Below are 22,062 nucleotides of genomic sequence, written 5' to 3' on the forward strand. Positions count from 1 at the left end.
GGAAGAAAAGGATTAACACCAGGAGGAAGAGCATAAATCTTTATTGGCTAGCTCCCTAACCAAATAGGGAAGAATCAGAAGGAAGTCAACAAAACTGAGTTGCTCAATTCAACAATAAAGCCACACACTTCTCTTCTGTCTTTACCCCCCCGTTAAAAGGTACCAAATACCCTTTAGGAATAAGAAAAAATATTCAAATGGCATCTGCAGGAAACACAGTAAAAGCCCAAACTTCCAAATTCATTTTCAACATTCCAGCTTCTTCAGGTAGATGCTAACATCAAACTGGCATGCCACCAAATCACCACGAGCCGAATCATCACCAGAAGTCATCTTTGCAAAGGAACAATATTGCAACTGGGGACCGGGAGGAAATAGGAAGAGAAAAAGTAAATTAAACCTTCAGTAATTATCAAACAGTACAAGCACCTCAGCTTTGGTCCCTCGCCGAAGCGAAAGAGAATTTACACAAATAAAGATACAGGGAGGCACAATTCTGGGGCTGTTTCTTGACTGTTAGAACGTTAAATGGGTCAGGATGGAAACCTTTCGATTGTTCTTCTACCTTCACAAAAGCCTGTCTGAGCATCACCACCTAGATGCAAATTCATCCTCTGAGCACAAGGACCAGCAGCAGCAGACAGGAACTTCTCAGCGGCGATGGCCAGAATTTGGAAGATTCTTCCTTTTTCCACTCTTCCTTTTTCCTGAGAGTTTTACTATTGGGGATTGATGGGAGCGGAGGAACTAGAGGCTGGTTACAGCTTCTCCTGAGCATTCATTGTTGCCTCTGGAATTTCGGTCACCAAAGCATCTTTTTGAGAGCTGCTCTATTTGGAAAGGAGCAAAGAGTCGAGGGCCGGGTTGAAGTTTTGGAACGCTTACCCCAGAAGTCCTTTTCCACTCCAGCGCTTTGGAGTGAGCCCGAGATGGAATTTTTCCCCTCTTCGGATCACAGTCACGCTTAAGGGTTTCTGGGGAGAGAAGTATAAAAAAAATAAAAAATCCTTATTGTCTCGCCCATTCAGTTTGGTTCACTAATGCAGGAAGAGAGGAGCTACTGGCTCCATCTTCCCCAGTGTCAGATGGCCAGAGTTCACCCCTAAAACATATTATGGGAAGACTGGGTGCAAATTTACTTTTTCACCACCGCCGTAACTGCGAATGGTCACTAAATAAGGCCATTGCTAAACAAGGACTACTGACGAACATCTATCCGCTGCAGCAGCTATGCAGAATTGCATCTTCGCTGTTGGAGCAGATCGCACAAGGGGGCCCTTGCTAAACAGGAATCCCTCTTGGATTGTTGTTTGGAAGAGGAAGAGAGGGAGCCACTCGGCTCCTGTTTTAACGACAGCAAGAGAGGTAGTTTGATTCAAGAGAAATGGCCGCTCTTGATATCTATGGCAAACGTTGGCAATCGAGCGCCCTCCTGGGATTGCTGTCCCTTGGCTAAACGGGTTGGGGTTTCATTGTCTCCTAATATCTAGAGAACACCCAGCTGCCTGGGCCTGCCTTCTGCCATCCTTTCAGAAGAACGAGAATGCAACTGGCAGAATTCACGGCTGGCACAGCCTGGCAGCTCTGGGAATTCTCATTCAAAACGTCCACAGGGTAGCGGACTGAGGAAAACTGCACTGGCCATCAATAATTCAGGGGAGCTGTTCTGGGCCTGCGGGATTCTCAAGGTCCACCTCTGAGTTCCCCGGAGGGGCAAACGCCAGCCCTTCCGGCCTCATTCCAGACCCGCCAAGAAAGCAGGCTGCTCACGTCCTCGCTGTGCTGTACCACGGTGGCGATATTCTGCAGCGACTGGAAGTTGCGGCTGTTGACGGAGCCAAACTCAACTATCTCGTCGTCCACTTGCAAACCCTTCGGAAAGAAAGCAAAATTACCCCTTTATCCCTCTGGGGGAGGGCAGCTTCGGGTCACAGAGAGTGCCAAGGTCTTGTACAGATTAAAAAACGCTGGGCCAGTCGCTTTTTCTCCGGCCAGCCCACCTGGCAGGGCTGTTGTTGTAAAGATGAAAGGAGGAGGCAGGTAAGAGTCTTTAACTCCTTAGGCCAGATATGACTACAATTAAGAAGAAGGAATGCCTCCAATAAGGGCTCCAGGATGAGAGCGCCGGTACTTGCCGAGAAGCTGGCCGGGGACCCAGGGGTGACAGCGTTCACTCGGGCGAAGGGCTGGGGCAAGGCCTGGCTCTGGGCTTCGGCTCGGGCCTCGGCTTCGTCCCGGTCGCGCTTCTCTTTCTCCCGGGCGTGCAGCTGATGCAGACCCTGCTCCACCTGTTGCATCAAGGCTTTGTGATCGTTCTGCAGACCTAAAGGAAGAACCCCAAAACTCATCCGCAGCTTAAAACAGGGATGGCAAATCTTTTGGGCTCGGCGTGTCAAAAATTCAGAAAATGCCGAACTCGACTCTGCTGCCATGTCACCCTCCCAAACAAAAGAGAAACAATTCTTTACATGTTTATTTAAAAAAAAAAGACAGTCCAATCCTGTGTGTGCTATGTATTCTATAAGGAAACGTCAGATAATGACAAAAACGAAATACGAGTAGAACAAACTCAGTCTCTTTGGCATCTCAAAGAGGGAGAATAGTTGTTGTCGGGTGCGGGTGAATGCTGGGGTGTCACCCCAAATGTTGTGGCGTGTCACCTTTGACACACGTGTCACAGGTTCACCCTCACTGGCTTAAAACAAGGCGAGCAGAAGGGAGCAGGAAGCCACCGAGAGATTTCTGGATAAGCAACCATTAGTTGGGTCAGCCAAGCCCAAACTCTACAAATCTAATTTTAATTTTAATTAAAATAATTAATTTTAATTGTTTACATGGTATTACTTTTAACTGTTCATGGGTTTTTGGTTTCAACTGTGAGCCGCCCAAAGTCACCCGTTAGAGGAGATGGGTGGCATACAAATTGAATAAATAAATAAATCTAACCTGTTGGAAATCACCTAACATCACCGATCCCACTTTCAGGCCAGTCTTCCCCCCATTATAACAGCTAAAAATATGATTCTTTTCAAACATCTCCACATTGGCAAGAATGTCAGTATTTCTCACCCTAATCCTCGCTTTCGATAATCGGACGAGACCGCATCACCCAGACGTTTCTAACCCAGGTTTCTTGTTCCTACAAAGATGTTTTGTTGTCTTCAGAGACGGACGGGAGGTTCTCCCCTTTAAACTTCATGGTTTTTTTCCCCTCATCATTTACCCAAATTAGGGTAACGGCGGTATGCAGAAGAATGAGGCGGAAGCCATTGTTAAATAAAGAAATAGGGCGGCCCATCTGCTGAAAATTAAAGACCGGCTGCTTACAGATAATGTTGTGTCTCGCTGTCCGGACTTGATAGATGTCCACGTCCGCCCGAGGGTAGCCTTCAGCGTCCACGAGCGGCTCGCTCATGCCCACCCCTTTTTGCTGCCGATGGGAAACATAAAACAAAGGGACCCTCTCGAGAACTGCTTTTGCAAAGAGCGCAAATGAAGTCACGCGTCATGCGAAGCCATCGCCTGTTGCGCTACGGGTAACCGAACCAACCAACATTGGCCGGGATGGTGAAGGATGCTAAGCTGTAAACGACTGCTAACAAAGCACCGTGGGCAGGTTCGTACCCTATCGCAAGCCAGAACCAACAAACAACGGTATGATTTGGCTTGAGGTATCAAGCTGGCCATAGAGGGCATTGTGTCATAGCAGTGCTTCTCAACCTTGGGAAGTTTAAGATGGGTGGACTTCAACTCCCAGAATTCCCCAGCCAGCCTTGCTGGCTGGGGAATTCTGGGAGTTGAAGTCCACCCATCTTAAACTTCCCAAGGTTGAGAAGCACTGGGTTATAGCTTGAAATCTCGCTTTATGCTCAGAAGAAATGAAAACAGAATGGAAACGTCCTTCAAACCTTCCCGCCAACGTTTCAGAGTGGCGTGAGCGGCTTTAAAAAAAAAAGGCCTTTTGCAATGACTCAGCTCTGTTTCTCCTCTTCGCAAAATCCAACCGGGGGTGAGTGCGCGGTGCGGTTTTTTCCGCCCAGAGCCGCCCCGCCCGCCCGCCCGCGGCTGCCCCGTTCGGCTCCTGGCTCGCCGTCGGGCTTCAGGCCCGGCCCTCCGGACCCCAGCGCCCTTCGCTGCTGCCGACTCGCCGGCAACCCCCAGGCCCTTGCCGGCAAGCGAAAGCCCGGGCGCTCCGCGAGGCTGGCTTCTCGCGAAGGTGCGAAGCGCGGGTTGCGTGCAACGCGGCGGTTCAAGGCAATGCAGCGCAACGCAACGCGAGCGTCCCGTCCAGGCTGGGAAGGAGCTGCTGCAAATACTCGCGACCCCTTTCCCTAGCCGGTTGCCTCCCCGCTGAGGACGACGGGAGCTGTAGTCCAGCGCGCCGTTAGGGCGCCAGGTGGGCTCACCCGCCCCCCCTGCCACTCACATCCTGCAGGACGTCGTAATACGCCTTGATCTGGGCTTCGACTTCGTCCTTCTTCTTCAGCAGCTGCTGCATGTCGCCCATCGTCACCGCCTTCTCCGGCAGGGACATTTTCTCAGGAAAAGCTGCGAACGCCCCACCCGCAGGAAAGCCAGTTGCGGGGACTACGGGTCTCGGCGGGAGCCAAAACAGCTCGGCCAGCGGAGGCGACGTTCTTCCCCTTACGTAACAAGGAGGCGGGGCAAAGCAAGCCGGCTGGCCAGTGAGAGGCAAGGGGCGGGCGCGGTCCGTCAGGTAAAGGGAGCGGAGCGTGGCTCGGTTCCCACGAGCCTTGAGCTTCGCGCGGCAGCCCGCGTGTCACGGGTGGCTTTGCACGTGTGAGTGGGCCACTGCCTTTCTGTCTTTCTTTCTGTTCCCAAATAAAATAAACGTTGATGGGTAGAAATCGGCGCGGTGTGTTTCAAATGCCGCCGTGATGGAGCAGGGACGTTTCGGGCCCCACGGGCAGGATCCGTACCTCGGCTACGTGCTTCTCGGCCGTTCAACTCGATCTTTAAAAGGAAAAGAACTCCGTTTGGCGATTTACAGCAGTTCCCTCCTTCTTTGGGGAGAACGAGCGCTGCCCCTCCTCTGCCCGCAGAAGCCCGTGTCCGGCACTCGCGCCCCTCCTGGGCCCCCGCTGCATCCGCACGTGTCGCCGCGCCTCCAGCGAGCCTTCGAGGAGGCTTCGACCCGCCGTCGCTGGGTCGACCTCTGCGGAGCCGCCGCCGCCCGCCCGCCCGCGGCGCCCTGGCAGCACCCCGGGCCCGCCGCCGCGGTCTCCCCACAGACCGCTGCCCATCCGCCGCCCGCGCTGCTTCGCTGGAGGCTCGCCCGCGGGAGCCGGCGGCGAGGTCCGGGCTGGGCTGCGGCTCCTTCCTTGATGCTTCCCCGATTAGCGCCCGTCTCTGCTCCGGGCGTGGTCGCGGACGGAGGCGCCGAGCGGCGGCTCCCTTCCGCAGCCTTCGATGGCCCCTCCTGATGCTACGCAGACGGGCGCCTCGGCGTGGCGCGGACTCGCCCAAGTAGACTCCCGTCCAGCGGCACCATCCTGACTTTTTTGACCGCACCCTGACCCGTGGAGTTGCAAAACGGTAGCCTCCCCCCCCCCCGCGCGCAAAAAGCAATCCCCATCACATCACATCTTCCTTCCCTTCAATAAACCTTGTTAAAAAGATCCTGGGAGTTGTGCCTTTGGCCTTGAGCCAAGAGGCCGAAGGATGATGACCTACCTGGCGTGACTGAGGAATGTCAACAGTTGTGTTGAAAAAGTTAAAATGCGCATCTGGAAGAGGAGGAGGGCGTGGGAGGAGCCGGTGCCCTCCTCTTTCCTATCTTTGAAAAGATTTCCACGCTGCCTCTTTCTGCCTTCTCACCCGCGCATCTGCTCCGAGGGACGGACGGACGGACGGACGGACGGCCAACATGGTGAGGCTCCCAAGGCTTTAACCAACTTCTTTCCTTCCTCGATAACTTTTTGGCAGCGCGTTCGCCCCCTTCTCGGGACTGTTGTTCATGGGCTGGGCTCTATTCGCCCATTTGCCGTGATTCGATGCTTTCCTAAACGATAGAATTATCGACATTCCCCCAAATGGTCGCTATGATCCTTTATAGCAAGCGGGTGCCTTTTTCCCCTCTATAAAACTGGCTGCTCAAACCTGCAGCATCAGGTGGATATCTCAAATGAGTGCCTAAAATCCTTTCTTTTCCCCAAAGTGTCAAGTCATTTTGGAGATTAGATTGATACATTCTTCTTATGCTATTTTTTTTATGACTGAACGTACGCCAGTCTAGAGTTGGCTAGATTCTAGTTGCATAAAAGTGTTTGCCAATAAATAAATGTTCAAATTTGTATGTTCTTTGCACTTTATATAGTTGGCAGGGTTTACCATGAGGTTTAATTCGCTTAGTAGCTCGTTTCTGTTTTGCTTTGTCTCTATTTTTTTCTGAAGTAATTTTAAAAAATCCCTGTTTTATTCTTCTTTGTGCCAGACAACTTACACAGATAAAGGAGAAAAGGTAAGATCAATTTAAATATTATGTTCTTATTAAACGTTTTGTATTTTTAAAAGGGTTTTGAATTTGTAAATCTCTGTTGTACACTGCTTTGAGACTTTCTTCCTTTGGAAGTGGCATATCAGCTAATTAGATAAATAGGTATTTATTCTTCAGAAGATGATTCATATTGCAGTGAAACAATATGAATCTCTGGCCTATTTGAAAACAATATTTTTCCTTAGGCACAGGAAAATTTGCTGCCAAAATCTGTTCTTAGCAAATAATGTACGTTGATATAAGAGTGCGTTGATATAAAAAGAGCATGGTGTAGTTTCAGTTTTATATCTATTGAAAAAAATACATTGGACTCTTATTTAATCTGGTTCTTATATAATTATGGCCTTTTCATGCATTATGCAAAACTGGATCAGCCAACGAGCGTGCACTAATCTGGGACAATTAACCAGTTCCAGATTCCATAATTCTGTAATGAATTATGCATTACAATGGGTAGATAATGCTAAAAACTTATCAGATGAATGTTGTAAAAGAGGCTTAAATATGTATTTTGTGACTTATTTCCACCCAAGCTTACACTGCAATTCTGTAAATCAGCAGTTGGGTGTGTAAGCAGCTAAAGCAAAAAGTAGTTTGGTACTGGCTTAGCATGTTGCGTGAAACCACCCATTATAGCTTGGAAATCTTGGTTCATGGAGGCACCCCCAATGTGGTTTATTCAATGAACGCCCTGAGTATGAAAAGTAACTAGACCTTCCACTTCTCTGGCTCTGAGCATTTTAAGAATCCTCTCGAAACGGACGGGGCTTCAAAAGGCTGGAGTTTGCCTGGAGTTGGCAAACCTACAACTGGGTGTTCGCTAAATGCTGAACACAACTTGTAACGTCTGAATCAGACGCAGCGCTAAGTTGCTTGCCACGAAGGGAATGAAATTGAATCGAGCAGGTGAGATGTTTTGCTTAGCTTGGGAGCCAAAGCAGGTCATAGGTTTAAAAAATAAAAAATAAAATCCTCTTTAAAAATATTACTCAAGGGGGGAACTGGCCTCCCTTGGACACACCCTTCCTACGTAAGAGCTCGGTAAATATTTTCCAGCCCACTTAATATTTAACCTAGCAAGGTTAACTGAAGGCTTGCCAACCCAAGCACTGGTGAAGGGTGGGGGCATCGTTGCAAAAATATTGCAGATCCAGGGGTGTAAACCACATCTGGATTCAGCCAGCAGCGTGCCAAGCCGAAAGCAAAGCAGCCACAATGGGGAACTCCAGCCTGTGTGTCTTTGGGACACTTTTTTGGGGGGGGGGGATAGCGGTCTCCATCCAGCTCTTATCCTGAGAAAGGTGGACAAGTATCTAACCTGGTTGATTCACACGCTGCCCCTGTGGCATATCAGCCCTCCGCTGGGCATCTCCCAGGTTCCAACCCAGGCAGCCATCTCGGAGCCGGGGGGGGGGGTCACCCTTGTCTGCACCCAGATCAGCCGAGCTGTAACCCCCTGCTCTTTCTTTCCCTTTCCTTCAGCCGGCCCGGGGCCGATTCCTCCATTTCCACTCCTTGACCTTCTGGGTCGGCAATGCCAAGCAGGTAAGCGGGGTCCCAAAGCCCACGCCAGCGAGGGGCCTTCGAGGGGGCTCCCCTGCCTGGCTGCGATGAAGCCTCGGGGGGCTTGCCAAGTCGGCAGCTTTGCCATTGGAGGGCGGGAGGGCGGAGAAGTCGGGGGGGAAGAATTTTCCAAGCAACCTGCATTCGATTAAGGGTTTGTGCTTGGCTGGCGGTGATGGAAGCGTGCCCTGCCTGATGCAACCGGGGGCTGGCTGAAGGGTCGGGGCTTGAACCCCGGGCCAAACCAGGGCACGCACGTGCACATACTGCTGCTGTCGCTTCATGCCTCCACCCCACCCGGTCCCTACATCTTGTTGGGGTTTGCATCCTGCAAGCTGTGCTTCAGCACTGCTGTTCCCAGGACAAGAAAGAAAACTGAAGCTGTTCCAGTTCTGGCAGCGTGGATAATTCATCCCTGATGCCACGGCCCCCGTGGGGTTCATTAATTTATCATCTGAAGCCGTTCAGCCCAAACGTTTCCCAGATCAATGTGCTGTGCCTTTTCATAGGCTCATGACCCAGAAGACACGACATAAGAGGAAAGGGGAGCGAGAAGGAAAAGGAAAAAAGCAGCCTTGGCAGGGGGTTATTTTTCACAAAGTGGCTGAGCGGGCCTTGGAATCTGGAGTCTCCAAAACTGGACATCTCATCCGGGGAGTCTCCACATCTGGGATGGGAACTATAGCCCTCAAGTTGTTGAGCTCCAGGGCCTATCAGACCCAGCCAGCAAGGTCAAGGATCAGGGAGGATGGGAATTGAGGGGCAAATCCCCTTTGGAGGATCCCGGCTTCCTCCCCTTTGCTTAGCCCGTGTGCCTCCCCTTCCAGTTCTAAGGAGAGGCTGTGCTGGTAGGGAGCTGAAATCCAGCACCATCGGAGGTCCGAGTTGAGACGGGGAAGGCTTAGCCTGAGGAATTACTTGGTTTTAGCAGTGGGATTTGTGAGATCGCAAAGCAGACATCTTGAAGATTTGCCACATCATTGCTCGCATGAATCGGAGGAGTTCCGTTCCGAGGCCTTTGGAGATCCACAATGATCAGGGCAGGGGCAATTTGCTGGGAATTTTCCATGAGTGAGAGGCACCCGGTTCTTGAGTTCTGCTCCCCAAACGCAAACAACATTTAAGCCGGCGAAGGGATCAAAGGTGCAGTTGTCACGCCCCTCCCCACCCCCAAAAGTCCAGGACCCTAAAAGAGACTCAGCAGATCCACAGGAGCAAAGACCCTCCCCCCCCAACTTTAGAGGGGGTGCTTTGGAGCGTGCAAAAACATTGGTGAACAATTGAACCTAACTGCACTAGTGCCGTTGGAAAGAGAGAGCGCCGTTGAACCGTTGCCCGAAAGCAAAGGAAAGAAACAAGCCTTTGGATGGGAGGAAGGATTGTGGCAAAGCACTTTTTTTTGGAGGGGGGGAGGATATATATATATTAAATATATATTTTACTTATATTCACATAAGTAAAAGGTGACAGTATATAGAGTGAAATTAAAAAAGAAAGATACAAGAAGTAGAAAAGACAGTGGGGAGAGAAAAAAGAAGGAAAGGAAAGGAGGGAGGGAGGGAAGGAAGGGAAGGGAAAGATGTTTTCAATCTTCTTTACAGCGAACAAATTCATGCTCTCTCCTCCCATGGAGTGGGGGGAGAGTTAAGATGGCCCCAATCCAATCTCGCTTCTCTGTCTATCTCCCAAGGCTGCTTCATTTTACTGCAACAAAATGGGGTTTGAAGAATTGGCCTACCGAGGCTTGGAAACTGGAAGCCGAGAGGTGGTTTCACACGTCATCAAGCAGGATAAGGTAACCTGGCAGAAAATAGTATGGCTACTTGGGAAAAGAAAATACGGTTGGGTTGTATCTAAGCTGAGATAGATGAACTCTGGACAGGTTCAGTTTAGCTTCAGGCTCGCTTAGATGTCTTGAAGGCTGATGGTGACCAGCTCGTTCGCTCAATAATTTTCTACTTGGGTTGTGAACCAAAGACAGTAAGTTGACACTTGGACCACAAGTAGCCAAGGAAGGAGAATTCAGAGCCGAGTTCCTCGACCTTGGCCACTTGAAGATGAGTGGACTTCAACTCCCAGGGAGTTGAAGTCCATCCATCTTCAAGTGGCCAAGGTCGAAAAATGCTGATTCAGAGTCTGGAGGCTCTTTCCATCAGATTAATCTCTGCTTGCACTTTTCCTGCTCTTCCTGTCTTTCAAAACAGATCCCGCAGAAAGTATCCTCTGGATAAGCAGAACATCAACATGAATGAACATGAATTAATGGGTTAATTAATTAACAGTCTTCATTAACCTTGGTCATCATCTCTGAAACTAGATGAAAGGTTGCTCCTTTGCTTTTGAACTGATAGTGAGGAATTCTTGACCATCAGTTAACTGTGCCTGAGAGGGAATGCATTAATTATCTATTTATTATTTTTATTTCCAGATTATATTCGTTTTCTCCTCGGCTCTCAACCCTGGAAATGAAGGTAAATTTAGAACCAGTGGATCACCATTAATTGTGATGATGATGATGATGATGATGATGTCTTGTAAGATGTCCCTCTTTGATATCTTAGCAGGATTTAACAGGAGAGCTCCGAATAGCTTTCACATTAGCATGTAGGGTGCTTTATTGCTTCTTTTCTATGTGGCTATTCTTTAGTTAGTTATTATTTAGTTACTTCTAGGATGATCAAGTTGGCTGTTCCTGCTTGAAGCTGCTGTGTTAGAAGGGTGGGAAGACATTTTGCTCTGACTTGGGGGTCCCCTGAAGGGGGCTAATGGCTGCTGATGAACATCTCCGTGGGGGGAAAAAACGTCTATTTTTGCTCCCCTTTTCGGTCCACGTAGAAATGGGAAAGCACTTAATACAGCATGGAGACGGGGTCAAAGACATCGCCTTCGAAGTGGAGGACTGTGATTTCATCGTGGAGGTAAAACGGGGCCCAAAGGTCTTTCTGAGCATTCAGAAGTTTGCTTTCATGGAAGTCAGTAGGCTTCTCCAAGGAATGCCGGTCTCCAGAATCACCTTTATTTCTAAGAAGGGATCTGGGCGTTCTGCCAATGCCATAAGCATATTTGGCAGATTAAGCAGAAGGGCAGCTGCAGTGGGTCGGGGGTCCCACCTGCCCAGGAAACAGGAAAGCTAAACTGAAGCTGGTTGCAAGGATGTGATGGGGGCTGGGCGGACGGCAGTGGCAGTTTGCCCTTCAGTCTTTTGTGAATTTGCTTATTTATTTTATTTATAAATCAAATTCATGTCACTGCCCAACTCCCCCACAAGGAGGGACTCTGGGTGGTTCACAACCAGTCAGTTAAAACCAAAAAAACATAAATAGTACAGCATAAAATACAATTATTAAATATGATAAAATCCAAGCAATGGTGGTATTATTGTTCCTGGAGAAAATCTATCTAGGTGGCTGCTAGGAGTCAAAAATGACTTGATGGCACATCATTCATCCATCTTTGGTGAGTGCCACGCCTTGGCACCAGATCTTTTTTCAACGGGCGAGGCACTGAAGGCATTTTTGGGGCGTTCCTGTGACAGGAGCTCAAAAGGCCAAATTGTGCCCAGCAGTCTGAAAAGTTTGCTAATTTCCACCCCACCCTGCTGGCTTATCTATCTGACGTTACTTCATTCTCCCGTCCTCCGTTCAGAAAGCTCGAGAACGTGGGGCTCAGATAGTGAGAGAGCCCTGGATAGAAGAAGACAAGTACGGGAAAGTGAAATTTGCAGTCGTTCAGACGGTAAGGAATTCAGAGGGGGGTCCTCAACCAGAGAGAGGAGGAAGGAAGGGCGGTGTAGCTGGAAAAATGGTGGTTTGGGGGCTAAGAAGGTCTTCCCTAGCCTGGCCCGTTTGTCGTAAGTGGGCCTGCAGCTCCTAACGCTTCTAGCAAACTGGCTGGAAATTATGGGCATTGTAGTTGGATAGAGCTGGAAGAGGCCACATTGGGAAAAGCTAAGCAAGTATTTCTAAATCCAGGTTTTAAGATGAACAACAACTGAAGATGAAAAAGTTTTTGATAAAATAAAAAGACAGGAGACCCTAGAGGTGTGTCAAAGGGGTGGTGGTGAGCAAAATCCTGGCCCTTCCTGAAGTCCTTTTTTCAGCTGGGTGGCTTGGATGGTTGCAGTTTCAACATCTGTCACCTCCACTTTGCACCCTGCTTTGTATGCAAGTGGGGAAGCAGCCCATCCTCTTCTCCAAAGATGTTGTAAGGAAGATGCCCTCTGCTTGGAGATGGTCTGGCTTCACAGTATGGTCCTTGGTCTGGCTTCACTGTGGGGTCTCCACCAACACTGGGAAATCCGTTGGCCGCTGGGCTTCAAATTCCTATCGAACCCAGATGGAGCAAAAAGTGAGCTAAATGCCAAAAACATCTGGAAGGAAATGGTATTTCCTCCAGACCTCCCTGTAGATGCCAGAGACCTTCTGCCCCAACTGTAGATGATCTACCAGCTTGTTAGGAAGGTCCTCCCTCTCCTGGTCCAAATGTTGGTGCAATCTCATCACCTTGTGTTTCCCCTTCCCCATCAATATAGTATGGAGACACCACTCACACACTCATAGAAAAGCAGAATTACAAAGGACTCTACTTGCCTGGATTTGAAGCCCCTCTCTTTAAGGATCCACTCTTAAAAAAACTGTAAGTAGCCAAGCCTTGCCTAGACTTTGCCCTCACTTTCCCTGGGTCAAGAGTGCAGGCCTCCTTACTCCAGGGGGAGAGTTCAGCCAGTTGTGGGAAGTCTCAATATTTGCAGAAGTGCAAAAATGCATTGTGTGCAAGCAGTCCCAGACATGTGCAGAGGAGGAGAAAACAGTAGAGAAGAAGGGATGGGAAACCCTTCCAGTGAAGATGAACTGTGACTCATTTGAAGGTTGAAGATGGGGAACCTAGAGAGAGGGGAAGAAGACTGAACTATGAACATGATGTAGCAACCTTCCTTTCTTTTCCAGATGTCCTGGAAAACTTAATTTTATTGATCACATTGTGGGGAATCAGCCTGACCAGGAAATGCTGCCGGTGGTAGAATGGTGAGATTTGTCTCTGAAATCTTCCTTAAAATGAATAGAAGCAGCTTTTAAAGTTGGTGACACCCAAGTAGGAAATTAAGCTGGGGTTAGTTCCAGGTTCCTTTAGCCAGTGTGCCCCTTGGGGGATGATAGGATGCGGAGTCCCAACACACCAGGGTGCGGAAAGCTGATTTAGAGGAACTGAATGTTGACACTGTAGGGTGGTTGGGTAATCCTTCATTACCAAGCCATGCGACATCATCATAGAGATGCTTAGGATTTCTTAGGGATCTCTTTGAATATGCTGAGGCCTGCTGTGTGATCTTCCGGACCATGTCCTCCTTTGATCCAAAGTTTGTTCACTACTTTAAATGGATTTCACTCTTCTGATTTTAAATTCTGGGCCTCCTCAGGAAAATATCAGAGCCCTGTTTGGATACCCGGGTGTCAGCTACCCGCTCTTCGCACGCTCCTGGGCAAAGAGCATTATTGATTAAAGTTAATGAATAAGAGCATTTCAACAAGAGAGGAGCGGCCTAGGACAAACTGTAAACATGGCCCTAAATCTGACATCTTCCTCCTCCTAAAGCAGTGTTGTCCAAACTTGGCCACTTTAAGATGAGTGGAATTCTGGGAGTTGAAGTCCACTCATCTTAAAGTGGCCAAGTTTGGACAACACTGTCCTAAAGCAATGCCAGCAAAGGTCTACAGCCTTGGGTTATTCTCACAGGATCTCTTGAGTCATCATCCATGGAGTCAGCGGCAGGAATCTGAGAGCGCTGTAAACTCTCTTCTTTTGGGAAGAGATGGTTAGAGACAAAGCCATGTGTGAACCGTTGCATCCTCTGATTTGGCCAGCTCAGTGTTCTGCATGCCAGTCTGCCTGAAACTGGTCCCCAACAAAGAGTTGGCTTATAATTCATGTGCTGGCTAGAGATGATGGGAGTCAGACTTTGGGGAGCGGGTGTCACAGGTTCTGCACTGTTTGGGAATACCACTCAGTTGCAGCCTACCCTTCTTAGTTCAAACTGGGGAAGAAGGAAGTTGGGGCCCTGTGCATGGAAAGCAGGTATCCTCCAGTTGACCAGGAATTCCTTCCCATCAAACATCATGTTGGTCAAGGAATGGGAAACGGCTAAGTTAACCAAGCCTAGCTTTAATGTCTACTCTAGGTCTCTATTTTCCTGTATGGCATCTGCAGGTACCAGAGAAATCTCCAGTTTCACCGCTTCTGGTCTGTGGATGATAAACAACTGCACACCGAATTCAGCGCTCTGCGGTCTATTGTTATGGCCAATTACGAAGAGACCATCAGAATGCCCATTAATGAGCCTGCGATGGGCAAAAAGAAATCTCAGATCCAGGTACAAAAGCTGACTTTGGGGTGGTGGAAGAGGGGTGGAGGGGTGTCTGTGCTCAGGTGAGGGTGGTCAAGGGCTAATTCTAGCAGCTAGGATGCTGGGTTGCCATTCATGCTCTCCCACAGGCATCCAGTTCACCCACCGTCCGAGGGAGAGAGGGTAAATCAACATATAAAAGTCTTGCATCTCCGTCTCTTCGTTTTCTCTTTCACATACTGTACACATTTGCCTACACAAAAATACACGAGTCACAAGCTCTCCTTGCCATCAATCCTTGTTCCGTGCTGGGAGGGGAAAATCCGTTACCTCTTTGTCCTAGTCTGTCTGGCCTCTTCTCCAACCTCTTGGAAGGCTGTCAAGCAGAGATTGGGGTGGTGCTCTAGCAACAAGTGAGATGTTCAGGAGCAGAGTTCTACGCAGGCTGCACTTAAGCCCTCTTGCTGCCTTCATGGGGAATACAGAATCAATGCAAGTCAGGCTTCAGGCTTCAAACCAGCATCATTACCCAAGTCAAGTCACAGTTTGGACAGGAAACATAACAAGTCAGAATGAACCAGGGGCAAGCCTTTGAGATGCTGTGATCTCACCACTCTCGGCCCGCCAGAGCTCTGCACAACAAACGCAGGAGAGAGACCTAGCGGTCGTCTTCAGTGTGAGATCTTTGCATATTGCCCACCTTGTGTTTCTTTGGCTCCGCAGGAATACGTTGACTATTACGGAGGGCCTGGAGTCCAGCACATTGCTCTGAATACCTTAGACATCATTGCTTCCGTAAGAATGTTCCTTGCTTTACAATTCTCTCCACCAAAAATGCCAACTTCTCGGAAGTGGCCAATGTTACACTCGTAAATCTTCTCTGGTTATAGATCACAAACTTGAAAGAACGTGGCATGCAGTTCATGTCTGTTCCATCAGCTTACTACCAGAAACTCCGGGAGCAGTTGAAGACGGCCAAGATCAAAGTGAAGGAAAACCTTGATAAATTAGAGGTCAGTTGGCTTCCATTATAGTGTGGCATAATGGTTAGAGTACTAATCTAAGATGTTATCATTTTATATGCTTGTTGTGAATATATGGAAGGGAGCAGGAGAATGAAGTATGCTTCTTGATGGAAGGGTGGGTACAGAAACAGTAAAAACTACTATTTACCACTCATTCATTTTGATGAGAGTCCCTTTGCTCAGAGATGTATGCGTTATCCTGGTTGGCATGTGAGTATTCGATAGCTTGACATTTGATTCCAGTAGAAGAGTTTACTCTGTTTCTGTGTCATTGGAGCTCCCAGCTCAGCCAGCCGGCACGGCCAGTGGCAAAATGAAAGAGACCAGGTTGGTTGCACCTGTTTGAGAGGCACAGGAGAATTTGGGTAGAAGAGAAAAAGTAGGTTTTAGTGCTTTAATTTTAATATGCAACCAAAATTTATAGTCGCCCAATTTTCTTTGGCAGTGTCCTTCAGCCCTCTGTCATTTTCCTTCTTTTTCAAGGAACTCAAAATCTTAGTTGACTTTGATGAGAAAGGATACCTACTTCAGATCTTCACCAAGCCCGTTCAGGACAGACCAACCGTCTTCCTTGAGGTCATTCAGCGCTACAACCACGAGGTTGGTTTCTCAGGCCAGCTTCATTCATTCAGGCGACATTGAAGAACAGCGGGTTTTGCAGATGGGCGAGGATGACATTGGGCCTCCCCTGCTGTTTCTGTTGGCTTTCCAAAAATTGGAGGCACCTTTTTGATAACCAAAAATGAGAAGTGGCCAGTGTTTGGAAGTCTTAAGGGGACTGTAACCTGAATTTGGCAATAGGATATGTTTGCTGAAGACTGCGGTTGCCTAATTGCAGAGGATGGGGAACCTCTAGCCCAGTGTTTCTCAACCTTGGGAACTTTAAGATGCGTGGACTTCAATTCCCAGAATTCCCCAGCCAGCTTAATTCTGGGAGTTGAAGTCCATGCATCTTCAAGTTGCCAAGACTACGTTCTAAAACAGGGGCATTTAATTTGAAAAGATGGATAGATATTTAATTTACTCCCCCGTCCACTTTTTTTCGGGGGGGTCTATACCTTTATGAAATGCATGACTGGATCACTGCCATTCCGGATCTGAACAGAACATCTCAGTGTAAGAGAAAAACATTATCATCTGCAGAGAGAGGTTGTGCATAACAGTTAGAAAAGGAAAGGACTCATCGCTGTTTTTCTTTTTTCCTTCCCTGGATTTAGGGATTTGGCGCGGGAAACTTCAAATCTTTGTTCGAAGCGATTGAAATAGATCAACACGCTCGGGGCAATCTCACCATCCTGACCCCCAACGGAGAGTCCGAGTCCATGTAAGGTGGAAGTTCTCAGAATGAAATGTGGTAGGAAAAGATGAGCCACCTACCTTCTGTTGATACCTCTCCATGTCTGGCCTTTTTCTTCAAATAAAAAAATGTGAGCTTCTCGTGGTGTCTGTTTTGGCGACAGCTCTTGTAGAACGGCTGGAAAAAGAACCACAGACATCATTGCTCCTGATCTCAGCTTCTTTCAGGACTGGGGAAAACAGAGCTGTTAGCTGTCCTTCTCTTGCCAGCCTAACCCATCATGGGCCATCAACAGCAGAATTTCGTACAAGAGGTGGGGAGGATGGCGCAGGCTCGCCAGCTGCCAAATGCCAGCTCAGTGGCAGATGACCCTGGCTGGTTGGTTGGCGAGCTTCATAATACAGTGTTTTCTAGAAGTTTTTCCTTATAGCCAAGGAGAACTTTCAGAATCAGGACCAACGGTTGACTGAGTTTCTGGATGGAGCGTGTAACCTTCCTGCCCTGAGTAAATGTGTCTACAACTGCTGTATCCTTTGGAGGGCTATGAGATCAATTTAGAAGGACGATAACGAAGGCCATCTGCAGGGTAGGTGGGTGTGAAGAAGGTCAAGATGGCGGCTTCGGTTGCATGGTGCGGCTGCCATTTGACTTTTTTAACCCCCTGCGGACACCCCTCCCCAATCATCGTCCAGCCACAGAGTAGAGAAGGAGGAGGTGGATTATGTCAGGCTAATAAATCAAACACAGATCTTCTATAAGAAAAGTCAGTATATTTATGGTTTGCTTTATAAAAGTTACTATAATACAATGGTACATAGTATTCAATTCACAAAAAAATATGAACAAATATTTACAGAATGACACACCCACAACAAAGCAAAAAAAAAAAAATCAAAACAAAAACCCACATTCTTCAAAACAAAGTACGAACTGATGACAGAGCCTAGATGCACAGAACAGTCCTACATTTATACAGTTGTTTAAAACAAAAGGGAACAGAATTTTTTTTAAAAATCCTAAATCTCTAAAGCAGAGATTCCTTTTCTTTCTTTCTTTCTTTTTCTTTCTTTCTTTCTTTTTCTTTCATTTATTTATTTATTTATTATTTATTTATTTATTTATTTAAAGGAACATAAAAAATATAGGTCATTTATTGCAAACCATTTTTTCTTCCCCCTTTTAAAGGAGGTCCTTGTTTCCCCCCCCCCACACACTGCAAATTAAAAACTGGTGTCTTTACAGAATTCATGAAATAGGAACAACGGAGGTCTTTTCCTCCGCTGCTCGTTGCTGCAAGAGCAACGCCCCCCCCAATTTAGAGTGCCTCTCCCCACCCTCTCAAACCACTGCCTCATTTTAGCAGCTCCAGCGAGAAGGGGAGACACACGAAACTCCCCCCGAGCCCGGCCTACTTGGCTGATGCGTGCGATTCTCCCGCTCACATGGAGCTATGCGTGTGCAACGAAGCACTTCAGAGCCCCAACCCCATCGGGCAATGAGTTGTTCATGTCACTTCTACAAATACTAGACTGGTAATTGAGAAGGAACATTATAAAATAGAAGAAAAATTTAATTTGCAAAAAACAAAACAAAAAGTTGCAGATTGGCTTAAATACATTTTAGGTTGTCATTAATAGACTATACACATTTTCTTGTTTGAAATAAATAGATTTTGCACATTAAGGTATCAGAAAGGCAAATAAAAAAGCCTCAACTTGGCATGTTTTTTTTAATCTTCAGCGTCTTAATGCTTCTAGTTTGATCTATGCATTTGACCCCAAAAAAGTTGATTTTGTACAGAATTTACATTATACATAGCTTGACACAAGCTGTAAATGGCGCCAGCTTCTCCCTCCTGGGACCCCCACCCCAGACGTTGACTCTCTTGTTGAGGTCTTCTGCTGGCGATTTTTTTTTAAAAAAAGAACTCCAAACTACTATTGTCACTAACAAATTATTTACATGCTTTTAAAGTACAAACAAAACAGCCCCAAACAAACAAAAATGAACAAAACAAAAACCAAATAAAAACAACATGTTTCTACAAGAAACAAGGGTTTCAAAGAGAAGACTCAGAAAGGTTGCCTATGTACAGATGATGTGTCCATTTTAAACTTCAAAATTTCATTTCCCCCCCACCTTAAAAAAAAAAAACTTTATACAGAAATGCACTGAAATGATCCCTGAAAATAGGTCAAAAATGACAAAACTGAAACAATATCCCATCAGTTTTAAAATGTCCCCCCACCCTACCTCCCCATGGCAGAAATAGGCTGTTTGGACAACATAAACAGCTTCCAGAGTTGACTGGCTCCCTCCAGAACTCCCAAGGATGAACTTCAAACTGGAAACCACGTGTGGGGTGAGTGTACGAAAGCTAGCTTAGCTAGGCAGTCTTGGGACTGAAAATATAGAAAGCAATTCCCAAATAACACCGGCGTGAGAAGTCAACGGAAGCCAATGTTGTTCTTCTCACTGCACGCTGGGATAGAAAAGACAAGATGTGGACAACTTCTCCAAGCTATGGCACTCCTCTTGGAAATACAGGTGAGGAGGCTTGGAGCAGGGAGACCTGGAGACCCTGTCTATGGTTATAACTCTCAAGATGCAAGTTGGGCTGTCATTAAACAGCATCTCTCCCTTCTTTAGGATGGGAGAGAACTTGCCAAGATCAAGGAGCAGAAACCTAACCAGGATTAGAGGAGACAAATTCACGGAGAACCTTGGATAGATGAAGGAATCCATCCCCACGTATCACTTGTCAAAGCTTGACAAGCCTTCAACTATACCTTTATCTTCCAATTGTGCCCAATTGCAGCTAAGATTAACTAGCAGAATCAATGTGACAGCTATGGAATCTAGAATATATTTTCCTATATTTCATTTTGCACTTAAAAAAAAGGGGGGTGGGTTCATAAAAGTGAGACAATTCACAAGGACCCTTTCCTGCACAAGCTGCTACATAACATTTCAGAGTATGCCTGTGTGGAGAATTTCCTCGTGGATCACATTCACAGCATGAAAGAGAACAAAGAAGATGATAACCATGTCTGTTCTGAGTTATGGGAAACAGACGTGGCTGTCTCTAAGATTGGAGGCGTCAAATGCCACGCCACTCACGTGCCTCAGGAGAAAGTGTAAGAAACCAGGGAGCAGTGAAGGGAAACTGACCGATAATCTGCTCCCCCTCCTCCTCAATCAAATCCAACCACTCAACCAGCAAGGTCAAAAGAATCACCTCTGTTGATAAAGCAGCTTTAAATGGGTTCTTCCTGCTTCTTCCTGTCCACTAGACTTTGAGAGGGGAATGGCATCCACTTCTATAGGGCACAGACCACAGAACTCCGTTGGCACACCAATCTGTTAAGTCACATCCAGAAAAACTGGCTACCAACATTCTACCATCTTAATGCGAGTGGAATACAGAAGCCACCAGGAGCACATAGACTAAAACCACAGGTTTGTTTGGAGGAGGAGAAGGAAAGGGGGTGTACACATCTAAAATAATTTTTATCCATCCTCTGGTTGCCTCTGCTTTTAATTCAGCCCAGTATTTCTCAACCTTGGCAACTTTCCAATGTGTAGACTTCAACTCCCAGAATTCCTTGCTGGCTGGGGAATTCTGGGAGTTGAAGTCCACACATCTTGAAGCTGCCAAGGCTGAGAAACAATGATCTAGCCAACGTTTTTTTAGCACGGCCAAGTTTCAAGGCCAGAAAATTCAACAAGAGACAGGTGTGCTGCAGGTGGGCTAACATTCCAAGATTTGCCCACCTCAATTTGATTTTAAGAGCCCTGGGCCTAATTTGAAAGTGAACCCTTCAGCACCTCATCTGGCTATCATCCTAGAGAGGAACCCACTTCCCTAGTGTTGGAAGTCAGGTGGCTTGCTATGAGGACAACTTTTGAGGCTATTTTGACAAAAATGTGACGTGTGGCCGGACGTTGGCATCAAGAGCCTTCACTCTCAAGGCCGTATAGCAGCGGCAGCTGGTGGCACAACGAGGACGCAGCCAGTGGACCACCACACAGCCGTCAACTCAGCTTAGCCACCAAGCGAGACCTTGTCCTCCTGAGCTACAAAGATGAACCTGTTTGAACTGACAGGACGTTGAGAGGAACGCAGAGTCATTGCGAGAGAGGACATGGTAGCCTTTGCTTTGGGTTTGGGGCCCTTGAGGGAGTCGAGTCCACCATAGCTCACCGCCTGCTGTGGTCCTCTATGCACTGGGGAAGCGGCGATCCTTCTTCTGTGAATGAGGCCCACAGAAAGGAACGAGGGGTGTCCGGCAGGCAGCAGTGCCTGATGGAGGCTGCCCAGAGTGCGAGGGGCCTCCTCTGGTTTCAAAACCATCATGCAATGCTGCGCTGCTGAGGGAGGAAGGGAGAGACAAACTCTTAGGTTTTCCCAACAAAGGCCGGGATGCTCTTCAGTCTATTTCTGGAACGGGAACGTTTCAAGACAGAGCAAAGAATTCAGAACTTTTCTTTTTCTTTTTCATCCAGAAATCGAAGGCAAGTTTAGGCTGGATGGAACACACACAGCAACCTTTAACCTGGACATTCCCTTAAGAGCTTTGGCTACATGTATTTACTCAACTTATGAACCTCCCCCCTTGCCCCCATCTCCGCTTCACACATTTCAACCATTGACGATCTTTGTCCGGCCACCCCTCAGAGTCCTCCTCCACCCCCAGACCTGTAAATGAGTGAGGAAAAGGTAGCAGCATCTTACGAAGGAAGTAACCTGTTTCAACTAATAGAAAGATACCTTGCTGTTCCCACAGGAGCTATGCCATTACGGAGCCCGCGGGCAGGGAGAAAAGAGATAGTGTTTTGATGTCGGGTGCCATGGAGCAATGGGGACAACTCACTAGAAGATGAGGAATTTGATGAAAAGCACCTGCAGCATGAAACGTCCTAGTGTGTGTGTCTGCAACTTGCACGCCTCCTTGGGGAAGGATTTGTTTTCGCTCTCCCACTTTTCTTCTCTTTCTCCACCTCGTTTCTTTTTCCTCCTCCTTTTTGGCAAAAGTGCAACCAAACGCCCTCGGTTTCCACAGTCTGGACGCAGCCAATGCGTGGCCAACAACCAGGGGGTTTTAATTCAGGGTCCCTCGACAGTTCTCGGAGCCGCACAAACAGGGGATCTTGACATCCTCAATCGGGAACTTGTAGTCGTAAGTAATTTCCTCATTCACGCTGATGTGCTGCTTGGAGTAGATGACAATCTTCTTCTGCGACTCCACGGTGATGACTTTAGCGTAACAATTTGGCTGGGGAAGAGAAGCAGAACGGTGATTTAAGATAACCACCTCCC

At 47.6% G+C, this 22,062-nt stretch overlaps 3 protein-coding genes across 3 annotated transcripts in view; 1 reads left to right on the forward strand and 2 right to left on the reverse strand.

Moving 5' to 3' along the window:
- Window positions 1-25: 25 nt before the first annotated feature.
- PSMD9 (proteasome 26S subunit, non-ATPase 9) lies at window positions 26-4,726 on the reverse strand. The gene is made up of 6 exons (XM_007422752.4): window positions 4,427-4,726; window positions 3,328-3,430; window positions 2,136-2,323; window positions 1,771-1,872; window positions 886-974; window positions 26-357 (listed from the first exon to the last, which is right to left on the reverse strand). Exons 1-6 carry the CDS (start codon window positions 4,532-4,534, stop codon window positions 330-332), a joined length of 618 nt encoding a protein of 205 aa, XP_007422814.1. The 5' UTR covers window positions 4,535-4,726; the 3' UTR covers window positions 26-329.
- Window positions 4,727-5,772: 1,046 nt separating this feature from the next.
- On the forward strand, window positions 5,773-16,881 carry HPD (4-hydroxyphenylpyruvate dioxygenase). Its single transcript, XM_088135201.1, has 14 exons — window positions 5,773-5,890; window positions 6,455-6,481; window positions 8,000-8,062; window positions 9,771-9,875; window positions 10,509-10,551; window positions 10,916-10,998; window positions 11,726-11,815; window positions 12,612-12,715; window positions 13,027-13,104; window positions 14,285-14,447; window positions 15,144-15,215; window positions 15,311-15,433; window positions 15,929-16,045; window positions 16,663-16,881. Exons 1-14 carry the CDS (start codon window positions 5,888-5,890, stop codon window positions 16,771-16,773), a joined length of 1,182 nt encoding a protein of 393 aa, XP_087991327.1. The 5' UTR covers window positions 5,773-5,887; the 3' UTR covers window positions 16,774-16,881.
- Window positions 16,882-17,508: 627 nt separating this feature from the next.
- SETD1B (SET domain containing 1B, histone lysine methyltransferase) overlaps window positions 17,509-22,062 on the reverse strand; it is a 42,539-nt gene continuing 37,985 nt past the window's right edge. Inside the window, exon 18 of the mRNA XM_088135190.1 lies at window positions 17,509-22,018. Within this exon, the coding sequence (XP_087991316.1) occupies window positions 21,845-22,018 (174 nt within the window). The 3' untranslated portion in view covers window positions 17,509-21,844. The remainder of the gene's footprint in view (window positions 22,019-22,062) is intronic.

Source organism: Python bivittatus, unplaced genomic scaffold, assembly GCF_059951505.1.
Source record: "Python bivittatus isolate LINGU-HERP-01145 unplaced genomic scaffold, Pbiv_v1 ctg000100_np1212, whole genome shotgun sequence".
Lineage (NCBI taxonomy): Eukaryota > Metazoa > Chordata > Lepidosauria > Squamata > Pythonidae > Python > Python bivittatus.

Coding starts and splice junctions, on each gene's coding strand:
- HPD (XM_088135201.1), top strand. Junction 10,999..11,725: donor ACTGTGATTTCATCGTGGAG/GTAAAACGGGGC, acceptor TCCTCCGTTCAG/AAAGCTCGAGAACGTGGGGC. Junction 12,716..13,026: donor GATCCACTCTTAAAAAAACT/GTAAGTAGCCAA, acceptor TTTCTTTTCCAG/ATGTCCTGGAAAACTTAATT.
- PSMD9 (XM_007422752.4), bottom strand. CDS start 4,534: ATGTCCCTGCCGGAGAAGGCGGTGACGATGGGCGACATGCAGCAGCTG. Junction 3,431..4,426: donor ATTACGACGTCCTGCAGGAT/GTGAGTGGCAGG, acceptor TCCCATCGGCAG/CAAAAAGGGGTGGGCATGAG. Junction 1,873..2,135: donor GGTCCCCGGCCAGCTTCTCG/GCAAGTACCGGC, acceptor TTCTTTCCGAAG/GGTTTGCAAGTGGACGACGA.